Source organism: Callorhinchus milii, unplaced genomic scaffold (genome assembly GCF_018977255.1).
Source record: "Callorhinchus milii isolate IMCB2004 unplaced genomic scaffold, IMCB_Cmil_1.0 Scaffold3, whole genome shotgun sequence".
In the NCBI taxonomy this organism is placed as follows: domain Eukaryota; kingdom Metazoa; phylum Chordata; class Chondrichthyes; order Chimaeriformes; family Callorhinchidae; genus Callorhinchus; species Callorhinchus milii.
The window spans coordinates 80,619,051-80,634,513 of NW_024704744.1; the positions used below are offsets into that span (position 1 = coordinate 80,619,051).

General features: G+C 48.2%; 1 protein-coding gene across 5 annotated transcripts in view; it reads right to left on the reverse strand.

Annotated features, from left to right (window-relative positions):
* Window positions 1–14,256, reverse strand: part of ugp2b (UDP-glucose pyrophosphorylase 2b) — a 28,520-nt gene extending 14,264 nt beyond the window's left edge. Inside the window, exon 1 of one of the 5 annotated variants that reach the window (XM_007892340.2) lies at window positions 14,098–14,256. Coding sequence is in view for 1 of the 5 variants with exons in the window: in XM_042332652.1 (XP_042188586.1) it covers window positions 7,809–7,818 (10 nt within the window). In the remaining 4 variants the exon portion in view is untranslated. 5 annotated transcript variants of the gene reach the window in all.
* Between the last annotated feature and the right edge of the window lie 1,207 nt (window positions 14,257–15,463).

Genomic DNA, 15,463 nt, shown 5'->3' on the forward strand with positions numbered 1-15,463 from the left:
AAACATTCACAATTTGGACTACCAGGACTGGAGTCAGGCTAAACTATGAAATGCAAAAATATGGGGTTTGAATCCACAACAGTCTACCTCTGAGGCAAGAGTCCTACCAACTGAACCAAGCTGACACCTAGATGCAATACAAAGTTGAGAAAAATCTAGGAGAGACAAAGGAGACATTCAGTAGAAGATATGAAAACAATATTAAGATTTGTGCAACCTACTGTATTAGAAGATCAGTAAGAATGTAGAAGACCACGATAGAAAGTCTGAAAAGACCCAGAGGATCAGAAGCAAGAAAATAGAGACTGAAATGTCGACAAGGACAGCATACTGCTGTTCATCCAAGTAAACTTCATACTGTATCATGCTTTCCCTCTCAGAGCTCAATATTGAAGGCATCCAGTGTAAAGTTGTTATTTTAATGATTAAAGGACTGATTAAAAGCAATTGCATATGGACACATGGAACGTTACTGCTAGATTTCTAGGCTATTCTGAATTAAGATTGAACCAATCTAAATGCCACGATTTATCTGTACATAATCGTTAATTCATATATTATTAGTAAATAAAGCTAATCCAATTAAATATATAAGGTATTGTGTCTGTTCAGTCCTTAGTTTTTCTTTGGAAGTAGTTATATCAAAACCAGCTGTTTAGACCACTTTAGAAAACGTTTGATCAGAAAAGAAAGCTGGTCTGCAGAGTAGTTTTAAAGGCCATTCAGACTAAGGAGCAGTGTGTTAAACTGCAGAGGAAATTAGAAAATTCTGTGCGCAAATTACTCACTTTGAAAGGTTAGTTGACTATTTGAAATTAAATGTTAATTAAAATCATGTTGCATTATTCAACATAATTTGAATAATATCACATCGCCAAAACATCTCAAAGTGCTTCACAGGACTGGGATAGTTAGCCAGCTTTGTAGCCTAATAGGATAGCCAATTTGCACACAGCAATCCCACAAACAGCTATAAAGTGAATTACCCATTTTATCTGAAGAATTGTTGGTGAGGATACTGGGGAAATTTTCCCTTCTCCTTTCAATTAGTGCTTTTTTTAAAAAAGAAGTCCACCTGAACAGGAGGATGGGACCCTAGTTTAATGTCTCATCTTAAGGATAGCACCTCCAACATTGGAGTGTTAGCCTGAACTCCTGAGCCCAAAGTTCGAATGTGGGTCTTGAACTCATAACCTTTTGACTCGGCAGCAAGAGTGCGAGACATTAAAATATCAATTTCCTACACATTGGAGGAACTCTCTTAAACCTATTTTATTCAAGGAATTCTTCTTCTTCAGCATCCAATAACTATACATGACACATATATATCCAGAATTATAAGAGAACAATTTGCTTAAATATTTCAGGTAAAACAATGGAAACTGTTCTAAAAATATAAACTGGAGGGGTACATTTACAGCAATAACAAATGCCTGGGAGTTTTAGGGTATTAAAGGGCATGGAAAAGGCAAGGAAATGAGATTAAGGATCTGCCATGATTTAATAAAACAGCCAAGGAGGCTTGACATGGCTGAATGGCCTACTTCTATTCCTATGAAACTGAGAGCATCAATTTAGACAGGGAATAACTTGCTTGATGAATCTACCTTGAGATTTTCGAGAAGATTACAAAAAGTAGAAGTTCACCAGCCTACACTATAATTTGCTTGGACTTGCATAAGAAAAATAAGTTTGTATAGAAAGGTTTCTAATTAAAGTAAAAGGTATATCCAAGGTAGTTAGTTAAAATACACAAGACAAGAGTACTCCCAAGAGGAGCAATATCCCAATGGGGGGAAAAAGGTACATACGTCAGTGCTAGGATTTCTATTGTTTCTAATCATATTAATGACCTGGATATCAATACTGTACTAATTTGTAAGCTTGCCAAAATTTACTAAGGACCATAAAATAAAGAGCAAAAGTACAAACTTACAGAAGTGCATCTGATCTGCATGTGTGCAGACATGTTGTAAACAAAATAAATGTTAAGTTCGGGATAATAAATTAGAAAAAGATGTTCACAAATATACAATGAAAATTAAATTGGCAGGAGAGGATTGCCTAGACATTAAACTGCCTTTCAATATACGGACAACTGAAAAAAAAACTTAAAAAGCAGCAGTTGGGAGCAAACCTTCGCACTGCGCAAAATATTGAATTAGAAATTTATTTAAGAATAAACCAGTAAGGGATGAGAACACAATTTAAAATGTAAAATAGTTCAATTTAACAATGATAAATATTTGAAATAATTTGCACGATGGGTGCAGGAGTGGCACAACTATTAGCAGCATTCTAAAAGCAACTGGGTACATTATTGGGTAAAATAGGGAAGTAGGGTAGTGGAGGGGCAAGCTATGGTGAACCAAATGGCCTTGTCTCACGTTCTTAGTTTCCACAGTCATGGTCTTGGTCCAAATTATTTAGCCTCCTGAGACAGGTGGAAGAAACACAAATAAATTTTCAGAAATTAATTCAAACAAGTTAAACAAGTTAACATTGAACTATTTTCAATAAGATTCTTCCATAGGCAATATCTGGTACAAGGAATACAAACCACTTTCTGGTCTTGTTGAGATTCAGTTCTACCCTCCACCTCAAACCCCCTTGCTTTCAAGGCAAGTGCTTCCACACATCTCAAATCCAAATGGTGATCTCCCAAAGAACTAACTGAATGCACATCAGGGAAAACAGAAATAACTCAAATATTGATCCTATATAAGTTTGGCGGCAATGCAAGTCAGCCAAGTGCCGGAAGCATTATAAAATCAAAGCCAATTCACAGGATCAATACTTCTAGATGAACATCTTTCATGACTGAACAAACATTTTCTATTTCGGATTAGTGTTGGCTGTGGCCTTGCCATTAAATGTGTTTACCAAGGAAGGTGTACTCATTACTTGTGTATAAATGTAATCACTTGGGCAAGTATCCAATTCATATAAACAGACCACCCTCTCCTATTGACTGAAGTGCTCTTTTCTCCCGCTTGCTGTTCAGGACCAAAAAAACAGATCCTTCATATTTATAAATTCTGTGCAATCCCCCACTAAGTTCAAAATTCTCTTTCCAATGAAACCCATAGAGCAATTAAGCAGTCAGAAATAACATACAAAGAACATATATACTACAGGACAGAAAAAATCAGTCTTAAATAAATCTGACAGATGATAGCGCAAAAATGATTCCTTGCATGACATTTTTGAAGTGTTAGATCCAGTCCAAGACTCACTTAGTCATTGTGATGGGATGTTTCACTGATGCTCATCAGTGACAAGCATTAGAAGCCCTTTACTTGTCCAAGTGACACGTAAAAGAATGAGAATTGGGCCCCTTAGTTTTACAAACTCTTCTTTGATCTTCAGCGGGTCAAACTTCAAAGCCCAACTGTAGAGCAAAATACATGACCATTTCTGACCACTGCTAGGTTTAAATGATATTTAAGCATACCAATTGCCTGATCGCCTTTAGGTGTACAAGACTTTTACCCAACTCCTGGCCTTATTAATCCTTTACAAATGGTCAATCCAAAATTCCTCGCATTTATGTGACAGCAGTCAATAGCCAGAACAAATTGTTAGCAGACATGCATTAGGTGAATCCAGCCCAATCACTAAGTGAGGATTTTTCTCCTATGCATGATCTATGCATGGTTAACCCAATTCTTGAAATACATCAAGATACATCATCCATTTCTGTGGCATCCACTTGCTGCCAATCAACTTGCTCAGTGAATCAACTGAGTGGATTAACTAAAGCAATGCTCACTCTGGATAGGTATTACCTTGATAAATTGGTTTACATGTTGACAAAGGAACAAGATTGGGTGCTACCTTGTGTGATAATCTACCACATCATCAGGCTGCCGGCAAATTACACGTTCCCATACAGAAGAGCCAAAACAATAGTTTGAAGTTCAAGATGTTAAGGCATTGCTCTCCCCACCCTTTATATAAGATCAGTTACTGTCAGAGAGAATCTGTGAACCTGAACTAGAAAGATGGTTGCTGCCATCAGAGAGACATCACAGCTAGAGTCCTCCTGGAACAGGAATCCTCTGTCCTTGAAGAATAGCATAGCAATTGGCTAGCAAGACTACTCTGCCCAGTGGATCTAAACTGGGCCAAATGGGAACAATGGTCCTACTCCATACCCTGTACTGCCCAGTGCCATTTAAAGACTTTTCATTTGACAAGGCAGTCTGGAATCCCCCCACTAATGTCAATCTAGGTTGGCTCATCATCTGTCAACTTGTCCCAATCAGCATCAATAGGAATCATTGTCAAAAATGTTCTTTCTTTTACATCAGCTAGACAAGGAGCTATGCTGGGCTCCCTCTGATGCTGGTTCTATATAGATACTAATAAGTACTATAAATATGAATCTAGTCATTGACCCTGCAAGTCACATACGCAGACTTTTCCTATCTCTTGTGCACAATAATAATCCTTGCATTTGACTCAGCGTCTTTTCACGTCTTCTAGACTGTCAAAGCACTTCACAGAACATACTATAAAGTGAATTAACTCTAAATTTTGCAGGCAATATCAATTGATGTACTTTAGCCACTCTCTCTAAGGTGCTCAGCAACAGGTCAGTGTAGGCCGGAGCCCTGCCTCCCTGCAGCTGCTTCCCGTGTTTGCCAAAAATCCACCTCATTGCTTGATCCTGGACTTTGCCAAGGACAATTACGTGAAGTCCTGGATTAAGCAGCTGGTGTTATGTAAGACTGGTATGTGGCATTAGACTTGGATCTCGATAACATATAGGCAAGCAGGGTATCCATGGAGCTGAACTGGCACAGTAGTCCAGTTCCTGAATTAGGCGTATCCACAGTATTACTGATGGCAGCACAGGCAGGCTTGGAAGAGCAGACCAGTCAATGGGGGCAGGGACTCTTCCCAATCAGCTCCCATTAATCCTGCAAGCCAAAACCCTAACAGGTAGGGTGGTCCTAGTTGGACAAGCAGTAGGATAGCTTGCCACGTAGTGCTTTGAATGGTAAGCTATGCAGGTTTAGTTGGTGAGACAAACACTTTGTGGTCTCTAAGCCTTGGCTTTTGCCAACCTGTGCCTAGTACTTTCCAGAATTAGATAAGCAGGATGCGTCCCTCCAGGGAGAGAGCGCGCGTTCCATTCCAACAAACATCTCTGGAATTTCCATGTTGAGGTGGGATGCATTGAACTCTCAGTTTGGTTTGCCTGCTCCAGCATGGTTTCTGCATGTGTCAGACACCCAGCTGCCCAAATAAATAATGCACTTTACTGTAATATGGAGTCATTCTGGAGGTGCCAAAGGTAGAGAGAAGCCATGGCATATTTACAGCTCAGCTTTGTTGTCCTCCGAATGTGAAAGGCGCTTTACAAATGCAATTTTGTTGTTTTTTTATTGTTCTCTGGAAGGCACTGAAGATCCCAATTAATAATAATAATAATCCTTGCATTTGATATAGCGCTTTTCATGTCTTCTCAACATCTCAAAGCGCTTCACAGAATAGACGGTAAAGTGAATTAACCATATATTTGTGGGCAAAATATAAGTATAATTAATTGAAACTGTAAAAGGCTCAATAATTTACACAATGTGTAAAGAAGTCCAGTTTTGCCATTTTAAAAATAGCAGTACTGGCCAGTGCAAAAACATTCCCAACTTTATCTGCAAAATTAAGTAAAGCGAGTCTTTCACCAGAATGAGAAAAACTGAAAAATCAGCAGAGACCTTTTATGTACACAGTATATAAATTGGCTTTTATCCAAAAGAATCAGAGGCTATTAAAATAAGTGCAACAGTATTTTGGTCACACACTTCCATCTTACACACATCACACAACCGATTAAATGCCTACTTCCAGGAAGGAAATAGAGACACAAAAGAAAATTGCATTTTGCAAAAAACATTCTGCAACACTGGGTCTAATTTGCAGATTAAACATGCTTGTTTGAATTTTTTTAAACTGGTGACACTAATTTTGTGAATTTAGCAAATCAGACAGCTTCAAGAAAACTCACAATCAGATAAGTGAAACAGAACAAATCTGCAAGTCAGACTATCCACATTGGGCTCCAATGTGTCTGCATGGTATCCTGAGTCTTGATAATGGAATGGGATTGAACCAGCAACAGAAGGTAGAGAGATCCAGGCAAGTACAAATTAGAGAGAAAAATCAGACAGTGAGAGTGAGATACACATGTATGATTCATTACCCCACACGTTTCTTATCCACAATGAGGCAACCCCAATTCGTACAGATATCAGGTTATCCACTGTATTGTAAGAGTTAAATAAGCTAACATGGCAACAAATTTGTACCATCAAATTACAAAGAGCAATGAAGAGACTTAATTTATTGACAAATGTATATGTGGCAATATAATTCAGAACCTGTATATAAATTTCCTATATGCAGAATTCAAATTATTTTAAAATATATTGTCTTTCTGAATGTGCTTTTTGTTTTAGTTAGTCTGGTATCTAACATGTACAGAAACCTAACACATGCTTAAAAGTATCCAAGTCAAACAATAACTTGTATAGCACCCGTCTAGAAGACGTGAAAAGCGCTATATCAAATGCAAGGATTATTATTATTATTATATTAACGTTGGGCAGTGTCGCCGACCGTGAAAGTTCCACCTATGCATAGAAATTTCCCCATGTATGTAATGGAAAGCACATTCTCTCCCCATAGGGTGCATCCTACTTACCTACTTCCAGAAAGTATTAGTTAGTTTGGCAATAGCCAAGACTTGAGGGTATATTGGTGCACTACTGGAGTTTAACCATCAAAAGCCACAGAGCTTCTTATTGTGAACAGTACCTGGCTCCCTGTTGCTTATCCACCTAGGATCACTCTACTCATTACGGTTTTGTCTTGCAAAGATAATAGAAACCTAGTGAAAAGAATTTCTGCCCTCATTGAGGAGGCAATGTCTACTCCTTCAAGTCCAAAGATCCAGGCTGGCTAGTCCATCCTCAGAGCACTAGCTCAGGAACTGGACTACCGAAACTACCAAAGGGTAACTTCCATTCCAATATTTCACTGCCAAAAAGTCAACTTGGAGCCAGCTCCGCCCCATGGGGATCCTGCATTTTCCTGCCCAGTAAAATAGTCACAACAGTGAAATTTATGGCACCAGGAGGTGATAAAATTCTTCCAACTCCCTCTCCTTCCCCACATTCAAAGTCCACCTCAAGATTCTCAGTCATCTTTCTCTCCCTGTTCACCCCACAAAACCCCCCCCCCCCCCCCCCACCACCGCCCCCACGCTCGCTGCGTGAAACACTTTGGTAAATGTATATCTTATAGGTTAAAATGTAGTGACTGCAATCGATAAACAAACCCAACATGGCTTTACTGCAGGAAGATAGTAGTCCTTGGCTTCAGACAGTACACAAAATACCTGCCGAGGTATTTGAAGTAGATAAGTACCTTTGCTTGCAGTGACCTTCCAGCAGAGTAAATACTGTAGATCTTTCTTTCGCAAGATTCAAATATGTGAATCGGACCACGTCCACTACTACTACTACTACTACTGACCAAACGTACAGCAAAGGACTGACTGACGCACCTTCCGACTCCAGAACTATGCGCAAAATTCCTACAAAAAGCGACTGCAATATCGAACGATGCGGTTAAACCAAATCAGAGACAAAATAGTACTGTGAGCGGTTCTGACTTCCCATCTCCAAAAGTCCTAACACGAATACGTTTGAAACCGAAAGAGTTCGAAATGTCGCCAGGAAATCGGTCCCATTCTCACAGAGAAAGATTTGACAAGTGCTTTCAAGCACTGATGGACTTACCGATCGACATTTTTTTTTAATAGAAAGAAATAGAACTCAATCAGCGACGAAATCCAGTTGCCTTTTTTTGGGAAAATTAAAAAAAAAACGCAGATCGGTAGTTAACCGCCACTCGGGTTAACTTCTGACAATTAGTACTCAGAATCACACTCTTTTTTAAAAAAAAAGTATACAAAAGTTTTTTTGAAAAAATAAAAAAAATAAAAAAAAAAGCCTAAAAAAATAATAACCAGAGCCGGTCCGAGGGTCGGGGCTGAAGTCTGTCTGAATGAGAAACACCGATGGGGATCTGCGGTGACGGAGGGAAAGGCGGGACTAAAGCCACACACATTCTCTGTGTAACAAGTCAGCATTAACATTGAGACATTTTTTTCAATTGACGTTAGACTTTTAACAAAATCCCTCCTTCCCTGTCTACCAGATCCTTCCTCCCATCTGCCCTGAATTGTCCCTTGTGTCTCCTCCCCACTTAACAGCTCCCCCCCCCCCCCCACCATGGATACCCTCTATACCAGCTCCCCCCCCCACCATGGATACCCTCTATACCAGCTCCCCCCCCCCACCCCACACCATGGATACCCTCTATACCAGCTCCCCCCCCCACCATGGATACCCTCTATACCAGCTCCCCCCCCCCACCCCACACCATGGATACCCTCTATACCAGCTCCCCCCCCCACCATGGATACCCTCTATACCAGCTCCCCCCCCCCCACCCCACACCATGGATACCCTCTATACCAGCTCCCCCCCCCACCATGGATACCCTCTATACCAGCTCCCCCCCCCCCACCCCACACCATGGATACCCTCTATACCAGCTCCCCCCCCCCACCCCCCCCACCATGGATACCCTCTATACCAGCTCCCCCCCCCCCCCCCTCACCATGGATACCCTCTATACCAGCTCCCCCCCCCCCCCACCATGGATACCCTCTATACCAGCTCCCCCCCCCCCCCACCATGGATACCCTCTATACCAGCTCCCCCCCCCCCCCCACCATGGATACCCTCTATACCAGCTCCCCCCCCCCCCCTCACCATGGATACCCTCTATACCAGCTCCCCCCCCCCACCATGGATACCCTCTATACCAGCTCCCCCCCCCCACACCATGGATACCCTCTATACCAGCTCCCCCCCCCACCCCCCCCACCATGGATACCCTCTATACCAGCTTCCCCCCCCCCCCCCCACCATGGATACCCTCTATACCAGCTCCCCGCCCCCCCCACCATGGATACCCTCTATACCAGCTCCCCCCCCCTCACCATGGATACCCTCTATACCAGCCCCCCCCCCCTCACCATGGATACCCTCTATACCAGCTCCCCCCCCCCCCCCCACCATGGATACCCTCTATACCAGCTCCCCCCCCCCCCCCCACACCATGGATACCCTCTATACCAGCTCCCCCCCCCCCCCCACCATGGATACCCTCTATACCAGCTCCCCCCCCCCCCACCATGGATACCCTCTATACCAGCTCCCCCCCCCCCCCCCATGGATACCCTCTATACCAGCTCCCCCCCCCCCCCCCACCATGGAAACCCTCTATACCAGCTCCCCCCCCCCCACCATGGATACCCTCTATACCAGCTCCCCCCCCCCCCACCATGGATACCCTCTATACCAGCTCCCCCCACCCCCACACCATGGATACCCTCTATACCAGCTCCCCCCCCCCCCCCCCCACCATGGATACCCTCTATACCAGCTCCCCCCCCCCCCCACCATGGATACCCTCTATACCAGCTCCCCCCCCCCCCACACACCATGGATACCCTCTATACCAGCTCCCCCCCCACCATGGATACCCTCTATACCAGCTCCCCCCCCCCTTCCCCACCATGGATACCCTCTATACCAGCTCCCCCCCCCACACCATGGATACCCTCTATACCAGCTCCCCCCCCCCCCCCCACCATGGATACCCTCTATACCAGCTCCCCCCCCCCCCCCCCCACCATGGATACCCTCTATACCAGCTCCCCCCCCCACCCCCCCCCCCACCATGGATACCCTCTATACCAGCTCCCCCCCCCTCCACCATGGATACCCTCTATACCAGCTCCCCCCTCACCCCCACCATGGATACCCTCTATACCAGCTCCCCCCCCCACCACCATGGATACCCTCTATACCAGCTCCCCCCCTCACCACCATGGATACCCTCTATACCAGCTCCCCCCCCCCCACCATGGATACCCTCTATACCAGCTCCCCCCCACCCCCCCCACCATGGATACCCTCTATACCAGCTCCCCCCCCACCCCTCACCATGGATACCCTCTATACCAGCTCCCCCCCCCCCCACCCCTCACCGGATATAATAATCTTAGGATTTGTTATAACACCTTATCACTTCGTCGAGATTTCTCAAAGCGCTTCGCAGAATACGCTGTAAAGTGAATTGCCTATATTTTGTGGGTGAAATGTGGCAGCCTGACCAAATTATTTTTTAAAAGGGATTACCCCTGGGAAAAGCAATCCACCAATCGACTACTTACTGCGAGGTAAACAGAGGTGTGTGTGGAGCAAGGAAACTTGTCTAAGGTTTTGCCCTGGCCAGCCAGGGGAATCGAACTCGGGTCCTCTCGCTCGCAAGGCGAGTGCTCCAACCACTATGCTGTGGGGATCATGCTAAATTTAATGGCGTTACCCTCCCCCCACCCCATTCTCTTCCTCTCCAAAAATATTAGAAAAAAAACAGAATAGATATATATAAAAATCAATTTTCCTGTAGTAACAGTACATTGCGAAGGGTGGCACACACACGCACGCCAGGGCAGGGGATAGGGACACACACACATGCACGCACGCACCACAGCAGGGGGCAGGGACACATACAGTAACGCCAGTGTGGGATATCCTCTTAACCAGCTGCCCCCTGGATACCTTCTTTAGCAGCCTCCCCCCCATACACTCTTTACCAGCTCCCGATACCCTCTTTACCAGCTCCCCCCATTGGTACCCTCTAAACCAGCTCCACCTATGGGTACCCTCTAAACCAGCTCCCCCCATGGATACCCTCCAAACCAGCTCCCCCCATGGATACCCTCCAAACCAGCTCCCCCCATGGATACTCTCTAAACCAGCTCCCCCTATGGATACCCTCTAAACCACCTCCCCCCCATGGGTACCCTCTGAACCAGCTGCCCCCATGGATACCCTCTAAACCCTTTGTGGAGTCCTGTGGCTCAGTGGTTAGAGCACTCGCTTTGCAAGTGAGAGACCTGAGTTCAATTCCAGGCAGAGGGCGAAACCTTGGGCAAGTTTCCTTACTCCACACGCCTAATAATAATCCCTCCAAAACAAAAAACAATAATAAATTGGTCATTTTCAATCTACGACTGTTTGTGGGACATTGCTGTGCGCAATTGGCTGCCGCGTTCGCCCACAAATATACAGTCAATTCACTTTACAGTGTGTTCTGTGAAGCGCTTTGGGACGTCCTCCCGACGTGAAAAGCGCTATATCAAATGCAAGGATTATTATTATTATTATTATTAAACCAGCTCCCCCCATGGGTACCCTCTAAACCAGCTCCCCCCATGGATACCCTCTAAACCAGCTCCACCCATGGGTACCCTCTAAACCAGCTGCCCCCATGGATACCCTCTAAACCAGCTCCCCCCATGGGTACCCTCTGAACCAGCTGCCCCCATGGATACCCTCTAAACCAGCTCCCCCATGGATACCCTCTAAACCAGCTCCACCCATGGGTACCCTCTAAACCAGCTCCACCCATGGGTACCCTCTAAACCAGCTGCCCCCATGGATACCCTCTAAACCAGCTCCCCCCATGGGTACCCTCTGAACCAGCTGCCCCCATGGATACCCTCTAAACCAGCTCCCCCCATGGATACCCTCTAAACCAGCTCCACCCATGGGTACCCTCTGAACCAGCTGCCCCCATGGATACCCTCTAAACCAGCTCCCCCCATGGATACCCTCTAAACCAGCTCCACCCATGGGTACCCTCTAAACCAGCTGCCCCCATGGATACCCTCTGAACCAGCTTCCCCCATGGATACCCTCTAAACCAGCTCCCCCCATGGGTACCCTCTGAACCAGCTGCCCCCATGGATACCCTCTAAACCAGCTCCCCCCATGGATACCCTCTAAACCAGCTCCACCCATGGGTACCCTCTGAACCAGCTGCCCCCATGGATACCCTCTAAACCAGCTCCCCCCATGGATACCCTCTAAACCAGCTCCACCCATGGATACCCTCTAAACCAGCTCCCCCCATGGATACCCTCCAAACCAGCTCCCCCCATGGATACCCTGCAAACCAGCTCCCCCCATGGATACCCTGCAAACCAGCTCCCACTATGGATACCCTCTAAACCAGCTCCCCCCATGGGTACCCTCCAAACCAGCTCCCCCCATGGATACCCTCCAAACCAGCTCCCCCATGGATACTCTCTAAACCAGCTCCCCCTATGGATACCCTCTAAACCAGCTCCCCCCATGGGTACCCTCTGAACCAGCTGCCCCCATGGATACCCTCTAAACCAGCTCCCCCCATGGATACCCTCTAAACCAGCTCCACCCATGGGTACCCTCTAAATCAGCTGCCCCCATGGATACCCTCTAAACCAGCTTCCCCCATGGATACCCTCTAAACCAGCTCCCCCCATGGGTACCCTCTGAACCAGCTGCCCCCATGGATACCCTCTAAACCAGCTCCCCCCATGGATACCCTCTAAACCAGCTCCCCCCCATGGGTACCCTCTGAACCAGCTGCCCCCATGGATACCCTCTAAACCAGCTCCCCCTATGGATACCCTCTAAACCAGCTCCCCCCATGGGTACCCTCTGAACCAGCTGCCCCCATGGATTCCCTCTAAACCAGCTCCCCCCATGGATACCCTCTAAACCAGCTCCCCCCATGGGTACCCTCTAAACCAGCTCCCCCCATGGATACCCTCGAAACCAGCTCCCCCTATGGATACCCTCCAAACCAGCTCCCCCCATGGATACCCTCCAAACCAGCTCCCCCCATGGATACCCTCCAAACCAGCTCCCCCCATGGATACCCTCTAAACCAGCTCCCCCTATGGATACCCTCTAAACCAGCTCCCCCCATGGGTACCCTCTAAACCAGCTCCCCCCATGGGTACCCTCTGAACCAGCTGCCCCCATGGATACCCTCTAAACCAGCTCCCCCCATGGATACCCTCTAAACCAGCTCCACCCATGGGTACCCTCTGAACCAGCTGCCCCCATGGATACCCTCTAAACCAGCTCCCCCATGGATACCCTCTAAACCAGCTCCCCCCATGGGTACCCTCTGAACCAGCTCCCCCCATGGATTCCCTCTAAACCAGCTCCCCCCATGGATACCCTCTAAACCAGCTCCCCCCATGGGTACCCTCTAAACCAGCTCCCCCCATGGATACCCTCCAAACCAGCTCCCCCTATGGATACCCTCTAAACCAGCTCCCCCCATGGATACCCTCCAAACCAGCTCCCCCATGGTACCCTCCAAACCAGCTCCCCCCATGGATACCCTCCAAACCAGCTCCCCCCATGGATACCCTCTAAACCAGCTCCCCCCATGGATACCCTCCAAACCAGCTCCCCCCATGGATACCCTCTAAACCAGCTCCCCCCATGGGTACCCTCCAAACCAGCTCCCCCCATGGATACCCTCTAAACCAGCTTCCCCCATGGGTACCCTCCAAACCAGCTCCCCCCATGGATACCCTCCAAACCAGCTCCCCCCATGGATACCCTCTTTACCAGCTCCCCCCATGGATACCCTCTAAACCAGCTGCCCCCATGGATACCCTCTAAACCAGCTTCCCCCATGGGTACCCTCTAAACCAGCTCCCCCATGGGTACCCTGTACAGCAGGTGATACCCTCTTTACCAGCTCCGCTCTGGATACCCTCTTATCACCACTGCAATCCCCCTGTGTGCCAACTCCCCCAAACCCCACCTCTCCCCTATAAGATGACCCCTATCGCTTTTCCCCACGCGGGGAAATCACGAATCCCCCTCGCGGGCTTCCTATCGCGTTCATTAGTGTATTGGCTTGAATTTCAATGGAGGGAAGGAAGGAGGGAAGGAGGGAGGGAAGGAAGGAGGGAGGGAGGGAGGGAGGGAAGGAGGGACGAAAAGATTTGTTTTTGTCGCAAACCGACAGGTTGTCACCCAAACCACTGGCACTTGTAAAACATCAACACCGCAGCTCCTGCCCCCGCCCCCACCACAGCGGCCTCCCCTTCTCGGGCCTCCCTCCCTCCCCCGATACACTCATTACCCTCCACGTCCTTACTTGCCCGGTCGGGTGGAGGAAGGGCTGCAACCAGCAACGGCCTCGTCCACAGCGCTGTACACTTACACCCGCGTCGAGAGGGACGCGTTAACAAGCGCCGCGTCACCGAGCAAACAGCCGCCCACCTCTCGAGCTCCCACCGCCCGCCCACTCCCCACCGCCCCGACCGTTAACGGCCGTTGCCCCTCCCCCCTCCCCCCCGCCCTCCTTTCAGTTCCGCGAGCCTTTGGGGCGGGGCGGAGGAGAGGCGTGTGGGCGATACGTCGTGCGATTGGCTGAGGCCAGAATGACGGACAGGCGCGCGCGCGCCTGTGGCCTGGGACTCTGGATGATTGACGGCCGAGCTGACCAATCGGCCCGCCGTACGTCATCCGTCCCGCCGGTGGGCGAATGGCAGCAGCTCCTTCCCTGCGCGAGAGGGGATCCGCTGCTTTTTTTTTGGGTGGACGTGTCATTTTATTGTGTGTGTGTGTGAGTGACCTTTGTCCTTAGTTTCGTGGGTGTCATTTAATTTTTTTTCCAAGATGTATTTCCAGCGCTTTTCACGTCGGGAGGACGTCCCAAAGCGCTTCACAGAACACACTGTAAAGTGAATTGACCGCCAGACTACGGCATTACCTCACCCCTCACGCTGCTGAAACTCTGGTCCACGCCTTTATCACCTCAAGGCTGGACTATGGGAACTCTCTCCTCGCCGGCCTTCCCGCCACCTCCCTCCACACTGCAGGTCATTCAGAACTCTGCAGCTCGTGTACTGTCCCACACCAGGCTTCGCGACCACATCACTCCCACCCTCGCTCGCCTCCACTGGCTCCCCATCCCCCAGAGGATGATTTCAAGATCCTCATCCTCACCTACAAGGCCATTCACGGCCTCGCTCCCTCCTACCTCTCCAACCTACTATCCCCCTACCTACCTGCCCGTACCCTCCATTCCTCCGGCTCCGGTCTGCTCCACGTCCCCCGCCCCAACTGCCCTACCGTCAGTGGTCGGCCTTCAGCCGAGGCTCTGGAACTCCATCCCCCAGTGCCTTCGCCGCCTCCTCCCTTTCCTCCTTCAAGGCCGGTCTCAAAACCTTTCTCTTTGACCGTGCCTTCAGCTCCCCTCTCGACTCTCTACCCCCTCCTCGCTCCCTCCCTTCCCTCCCCTCATCCTGAACATTTCCCCCCTCCTTGCTCCCTTCCCTCCCCTCACCCTGACCATTTCCCCCCTGCTCGGGTCATGACCCAACTGTGCAGCGCCTTGGGACGTCCTCCTGACGTGAAAGGCGCTTTATAAATGGAATCTTGTTGTTGTTGTTGTTGTATATCTGTGGGCGAACACGGCAGCCAATTGCGCACAGCAATGTCCCACAAACAGTCGTAGA